This window comes from Adiantum capillus-veneris, chromosome 26 (assembly GCF_014529385.1).
Source record: "Adiantum capillus-veneris isolate H3 chromosome 26, ASM1452938v2, whole genome shotgun sequence".
In the NCBI taxonomy this organism is placed as follows: Eukaryota; Viridiplantae; Streptophyta; class Polypodiopsida; order Polypodiales; family Pteridaceae; genus Adiantum; species Adiantum capillus-veneris.
This window is the reverse complement of record NC_140956.1, coordinates 85,714,160-85,721,574: the sequence shown is the minus strand read 5'-3', so window position 1 is coordinate 85,721,574 and position 7,415 is coordinate 85,714,160. Positions and strand designations below refer to the sequence as shown.

The following is a 7,415-nucleotide window of genomic DNA, read 5'->3' as shown; positions in this document are numbered from 1 at the left end:
AAAATTCTTATAGTAGCCTCTGCCTGCTTGCAGTTATCCTTTATTGTGTATTTGATAATTAAGCAGGTCAAGACCCTTTAAAATGTCAAAATGCATCTATTGATTGCATAGAGATCCTACCCGCTCACGTAGGTTAAGGCGCTTGCAAAATGCAAAATTTTGCACAACGGGTGGATTTACTAGAGATTAGTTCACCGTGAATATAGGAACACACCCACCTGCATGTTTGGAATAACGATTTGTCTCGAATGAGGAGGGGTGGTATGTTTTTGCAAGAAGGCATGTGCTCAAACCCGGGAAACTTGGCCTTTTCTATTCCATCTTTGTCATTCCAAGGCTGGAGACCTTCATTGGTTGGAGGTCTATGAAAGATAGATAAGAGTTCCATTGAGAATTGGCATTGTGGGAGGTTAGTGGGTGGAGGGTTAGAGAATGTAGCCAAAAATGGTACCAATCGTGCTCGTGCAAAACCGGCGCAACAAATACAGCGAGCCGAATACGAAAGCTCCCATCCCCTTTTTTCCTTTATTTTGCATGGTGCTCACCGCTCCGAGCTTGTCAGGCCACCTTTTCTCCTCTCTGTACTCACTGCTTCCTCTCTCCACCTCCACACGCATGCGCCCACATTCACAACTACACACACACGCGCGCGCACACACACATATTCTCTCTCTCTCTCTCTCTCTCTCTCTCTCTTACAAAAGGCAGTCGGTGCTATCCGGATTGTCTCCTGCGACTCCCTGCAAGGTATTTTGTGTTTTGTTTCTTCATTTTGTGTCTCACGTTTTGATGGCGTCTGTGTGTTTGTATTTACGAAATTGGTTCTTGTATGCTACCAGCTTCTACAGATTTCTTCATTGTGAAGATGGTGAGGCCCTGCAGCTCCCTTTCAAAGCTCAGCACTACCCATGACTCTTTGATCCCTTCGACTCAAATCCTCAACGTTTCTAGCGATGGAGATAACGCATCTATATTAGAACAGGAAGAGTTTCTTGACGATGCTATCCCGATAGCCGGGTATGGAGATGCATTCTCTGATCAAGATTATAATGATAATGAGGGGGATGAATCCTCTGGTTATGGTGGTGAACCCTCTGATCATGATGATGATGAGTTTTCGCGAGCTTCCCCCATCAACATCTCCGGCAATTTGAGCAGAAGTTCGCGGAGGAATGGTCCTGGTCTTACGATGAGAGACAGTTTGCTTGCTGAAGCATGGAATCGCAGGAAGGAGCTGGCGCTTAAAGACGAGCTGGCCAACCTCAAAGAGCATCCCATGCCCCACCTTCTTGGACGAAGCTCATCCGATTGCAGCGCTGCTGCGTCTATGCTAAAACATATTCAGTACCTCCTCAACAGAAGCACATCTGATGTTGGCAAGAGTAGCTCTCCTCCAGTATTCACAACAAGAACACTCACACGCAGTCTCACTGATGATGATTTTGAAGAGCTGAAGGGTTTTATGGACCTGGGCTTCCGTTTCAATGAGGCTTCGCTTCCAGCATTCAGTCATACGCTCCCGGCGCTCGAAGTCTATTGTGCAGTTGCGCAAAGCCTTCAAGAATCGCCATATTGCCCTTCGCCAGCAGCATCTTCAGCTGGGCTCTGCAGCTCTGCACCAACCACCCCTCAGTGGAAAGTATGTAGTCCAGGTAATGATGAGAGTATCAATTCACAAAGGGAATGTTGATGTACAATTTGTGGATGGAATGTGTGTATGTGGATGGATTCTCAAAGTGGAATGTTGATGTCCACTGTTATGTCCATGTGTATATGCTCTCTCTTTTAATGAGCAAAAATGGTGGAATCCTTGCAGGCGACTCATCTGACGATGTGAAAGGAAGACTGCGACATTGGGCTCGAGCGGTGGCCTGCAATGTCAGGCTTTGCTACTAAGCTGTGCTCACAAAGAAAGGAGTCACCCGGGTATGCGCGTATTCGATTTGCTATTCTGTCATGCAATGCATTGATTGCATGCAGAGTTCTATACGATCGTCATTACTCCAGCTAGCCGTGTGGTGTCTTCTCCATGAAGCTCAGCTTCAAAGTTTTGGTTCATAGCTGCCAGATCAGTTTGGGTAAGCAAAGCTGATATACTGCCTAACTCTGACACATTAAAGGCTGATTTCCACCAACTCATGACATATCGCACCCTCAGTGATGTCCTTGTATTTGAGTCTCTATATTTGCCTGCCATTGTCAGAGCTTATAAGTTTCCTTTAGATGACACATTCTTTTGTTTACTTGTATGAAGTTGGCCTTTTTGTGCCCAGGTATGTACAGAAGCTTTGAGTAGTTGAATCCATCTTATCTCTAATTTCAGTATGCGACTGATTGGGTACTTTCATTGCTCTGTTGGCAATATAGTGGCTTTGCGTTGAGTGTGTACATTAATGGAGCATACATTGGATCGTTATTATAACCATTTCTACACCTGATAATTCTCCAATAGTCTTACTATCCCCTTTTCCTTGTACATTATCTATTTTTGCATTGTTGTTATGTTAACGTTCGGATGCGACTGAGAACAGAGGCTTACGTGCCATCCTCGCATGCAACTTGATCAACGTGGTGTGAGATGATGATGGGGGTAATGAGTGCCATTGTTCATCACTTATGTGAACAAGGCTTGTTTCTCCCAGCATTTATGATACATTTATCGGCCTTAGGCAGTGGATGAATAACTCAGTGTCTGACAGATTGTTGAGCAGTCTAGAAGATGATTGTGAGTTGCCTTTACTCATCTACTTCGGCCGCATATATTTATTACATGGTAGAGTCTCCTCGAGCCTTATACATTTAAGTGTTTTTTTCTGGAGCAAACTCTCGCTTTGCGGGAATGGGACACCAATGATGTTTAGACGTATGGGTTGCTTGTGCTTTTGGGGTGTCTTGACCATGGGGGATTCACTACGGGCTACCGGATAGTAACACATGAGTGTAAGGGAGGGGCATTACAAGGAAGGAAAGCTGCACTTTACACATAGTAGAACCACATAGAGGGGTAAAAAAAGGGGCATTTCATGCACGCACGTGATGCATCTTTTTTTTTTTTTTTTGAGAATTACCTACAACTTTGAAATTGCAATACACACACCCAACCCGCGTAGGTGTAGGAGGCAGCCTGACTCTTTAAGGTGAGTCTTCCCGCCCGGATAAGGTTGGCCAACCCATCATATGGACTAGGGGAACAACTCCTCAGGGCTTCATGTCACAGGAGTTGTCAAGGGGGTTTGAACCCAAGACCTTAGACACAAGGGGCTCTTGCTCTACCAATCGAGCTAGCACTTGTTGACGTGCATCCATATTATTACTCTAGCGTTGACTGTTGCTACGGTATCATTTGGAGAGAGCTTGTCAATGCCATTAAGCTTTGTCTGCCTTGTATTGATGCTCTGTTGAGGTGATGACAAGGTGCCTCTTACTCTCGTATGGAGATGCTAACAACAGCATAGACTTAAATTTGGTCAGCTTGGGATGCTGGGTTCAGCCCTCACCTCAATCTATGTGGCACCTAAAATGCATTACAATAAATGTTGGTATGTGGAAGTCCTTTGTTGGGATGATATGTAGAGATTTGGATGCATGCCATGTAAGACATCTTCCTACAAGGCTGTCTGCATTTCACTTTGGTTATTGCTCCGGTGGGTGGCAGTCCTCTCCCGCAAAGGAGCAAAGTTCTGCTCCTATTTTGAGGTACTTAGCAATCTTTATGCTTCCCTCCCTTTTATTTTGCTCAACACCTACTCTTTTTAACCACCATCAATTCATTTGCACTTGTGGGCATCTTGGAGCTGCAACATTAGTCCATATTATGTGGGGCTATTTCAATCAGCTTAATACTAATGGGCTATGTACATTTATTACTCAAGTGCTCATTAGGAGCTATGGTCATTTGTGCCGGCCGGCCAATGTGTATTCATTTTTGAGCATTGAAGAATCTATAAATGAAATACGTGCAAGAGGGAAATGCTCACTCTTGCACGAGGGGAGATTGTACCCAGTGCTTGTGTGTTTCTTCTCTCCTCTCCTCTCTTCTCTCTTGCGGTGTCGGTGTGGTACTTCGCTCTAGGAGGCGCATCTGTACGTTCTTCCTCGCTCTATCTCGCTCTCTATCTCTCTCTGTTCGTGTATCACGTGATTATGCGCTTATGGGATTGCCAGGTATATCGAGTAGTTTGCTTTATGGTTTGCAGCACATTATTCTTTGTATTTGCTAGGTCTTCCATGCCTCCGTTTGTAGCAGAGGTATTAGAGTTACTTTTAAAAAAATAATGCTATCACTCGGGAGATTCTCTCCTAAGCTAAGGTAGAATTTGACCTACCACTCCTCTGTGCCTCCCCACTTCGCCTCCTCAACACCCCCTATATCTCTGCCTACTAGCCCCCTCCCTCCCACGCATCATGTGAAAACAACGCAGAGCTTCCTTGATCGTTGGTCTGGAGAGAGAGAGAGAGAGAGAGAGAGAGAGAGAGAGAGAGAGAGAGGATTCGTGGTACAATGGGAGGAGAGGTCCTACTGCCATCCACTATGGCAAATAGAGGATGCACAACAACGGGGCAAACAAGGGAGAAGAGGTGCTACTACCGTCGACTATGGAAAACAGAGGACGTACATGCACCAAATCAGGTTGGTATTAGAGGAATCGACATGCAGTAGCACATACGAAAGCAAAGGAGGTCCATCCGAGAGAGAGAGAGAGAGAGAGAGAGAGAGAGAGAGAGAGAGAGAGAGAGAGAGAGAGATAATCGCATGAGAGCTGATGCAAGAGCTGCCAGTTCTTTTTGGAAAGAACACTCACTAGGCCTAGAGAGAAAAAACGGCTCCGGAGTCCCAATAGAGAGAGAGAGAGAGAGAGAGAGAGAGAGAGAGAGAGAGAGAGAGAATTTCTCAAAATCATAGCTACATACTAGTTTGGTACCAAAACAAAACACCGGAGTTTGTTATGTTGAGGGCTCCTTATACACTAATCGTAGTATTTGTAAAACTTAGTCTCCATACTTTTGAGCTTACCTTGATAAAAAAAAGTTGGGCCATGAATACACTCACAAAAAAAATTGCATGTGATGTTTTTGAAAAAAAGGTATCCTAAAGCAAAAAGATATTGAGGCTTCGGCATTTCTTTAAGGCTACATTTGACATGTAGCAGATACACTTACATTGCAAAACTGCCTAAAATAGAAGTTTTCATTTGTCAATTGAGAGAGATTAGCTATTGAAATGGGCAATTTTTTGTCAATATCAATGAGGCATCGTCAATTCCTCCGTAAGAAGACAATTGAAGCATCTACAATCTCATTTACATGCTAGTTTGGGGACAAATTTATGTTTTTGACAAATTACGCAAGACAAATCTTCTTGATAAGCTTTATTTATATAAGTTTGCAAAACTAAATCCTAAAAAATATTGAAATTTCTTGATTTTAAACTATGCAAATACTTTTTAATCATAGGGTTGCACTAAAATGACACAATTTTTTAAAATATAAGCATTGCGAGATCAAAACCTATCTTGCAACATTCTCAAAATTGTAATTTTTGCTTAAAATTATCGTAGGCATAAACAATGGGCTTTTGAGGTTAAAATTTTCCTTGTTTACTTACTAAAGAGAATTTATAAACATGAGAATTTATTGAATATCCTCAAAGAGAACCTTTGCCATTTATAGTGCTCATTTTGTAAGATTCTTGAAGAATTTGATAGATGCAATCTCAAAGAACGTGGTCATGTCAAAATTCCAAATGTTTACACTTACATATTGATGGATCTTATTCGGGAAAACAATGTCTTAGTATTAGAATATTGAGATAATTTTTCAACAAATGATAAGAAATATTGTATTATCTTTTTCGTATATCTTAGAGTGCTTATTGCACGGACCCATAGATTAAGAAACAAGTGAAAGAGTCACGATGGCTTTCAAAAACAATAAGAAAGTGATAAGATTGTTAGGTTGAATTAAACTGGTATCAGTGTTTGGGAAAGGATTGCTTCAGCTTAGTCTTGAGCTGATTGAAAATCGAGACTAACTAGCTGCAAACCATGGTAAACGGAAGAAAAACCGATGAAATATGTGAGAAAATCGTCCAAAAATTTTGCAAATCTCAAAATTTTTGCTAGTATTTCCGGTCTTCTTCTTTGTGAGGAGGAAACTCGACCAACAACCGCTTAATAAAAGAGACTTTCTCGAACGTTCACTACAAGCTATGCTTAACATTAGCGACGCTCATACTGCGATGCTTAAACATGAAAATGCACGGCGTCGCTATATGCGTCCCTATAGCGACGCCGACATGGCTAAAAAAATAACCGAGAGCGTCCGAAAACTCAGATCTCAGATCTGAGTTTTCGACGCGCGCTCAAGCAAGCAAGGTAACACTCTCCCTCTCTCTCTCTCTCTCTTTCTTCTCCACACACACACACACACACACACACACACACACACACACACACACACATGAGGAGAGCCAGGTATGCTCCTTCCCTCCCCTCACTCTCATGTTCCCTTCCCCTCTTTCTCTCTCTCCTTCTCTCTCTCTCTCTCTCACACACACACACACACACACACGAGGAGAGGAAGGAGAGCCAGGTATGCTCCTTCCCTCTCCTCACTCTCATGGTCCCTTCCCCTCTTTCTCTCTCCTTCTCTTTCACACACACACACACACACAAATTGTGTTTTTGAGAGAGAGAGAGAGAGAGAGAGAGAGAGAGAGAGAGCGCACAAGCATAAACAAAAAACGCACACACATGCATACACAAAGAAAGCACACACACATTGAGAGAGGAAAAGAGAGAGAGCATGCATAAACCAAAAATGCGCACACACACATGTATAATCAAAGAAAGCACACACACATTGAGAGAGGAAAAGAGAGAGAGAGAGAGAGCATGCATAAACCAAAAAAACGCACACATACATGAATAATCAAAAAATGCATACACATTGAGAGAGGAAAAGAGATATATATATATATATATATATATATATATAAAACACACACACACACACACACACACACACACACACACACACAGAGGAAGAAGAAGAAAGTCTTAACATCGTAGGAAAGTATCCCAAGAGACCTTAAAGATCTAATCGACAGGAGTTGAACTCAAGACATGTTATTCATAAGAGAAATGACATAACCAATCTATCACACTTCGGTGATAGAAAAGTTATACCATTTTTCTCATTTTTTTATTGGCGTGTACACACACATGAGAAGAAGAGAGTTTAATTTAACGTCGTAGGAAACTAATTAAAGAGACCTAAAAATCTAGCCAACGAGGAGTTGAAACCAAGACTTGTTATTCAAGAGGAAAATGGCATAACCAATCTACCACACTTGGGTGATAGAAAGGTTATACCATTTTTCTATTTTTATTGGCACACACACACCCACACCCACA

At 42.4% G+C, this 7,415-nt stretch overlaps 1 protein-coding gene across 1 annotated transcript; it reads left to right on the top strand.

Annotated features, from left to right (window-relative positions):
* Positions 1 to 608: 608 nt before the first annotated feature.
* On the top strand, positions 609 to 2,325 carry LOC147423773 (uncharacterized). Its single transcript, XM_086502152.1, has 3 exons — positions 609 to 747; positions 840 to 1,652; positions 1,817 to 2,325. Exons 2-3 carry the CDS (start codon positions 866 to 868, stop codon positions 1,894 to 1,896), a joined length of 867 nt encoding a protein of 288 aa, XP_086358278.1. The 5' UTR covers positions 609 to 747; positions 840 to 865; the 3' UTR covers positions 1,897 to 2,325.
* Positions 2,326 to 7,415: the final 5,090 nt, after the last annotated feature.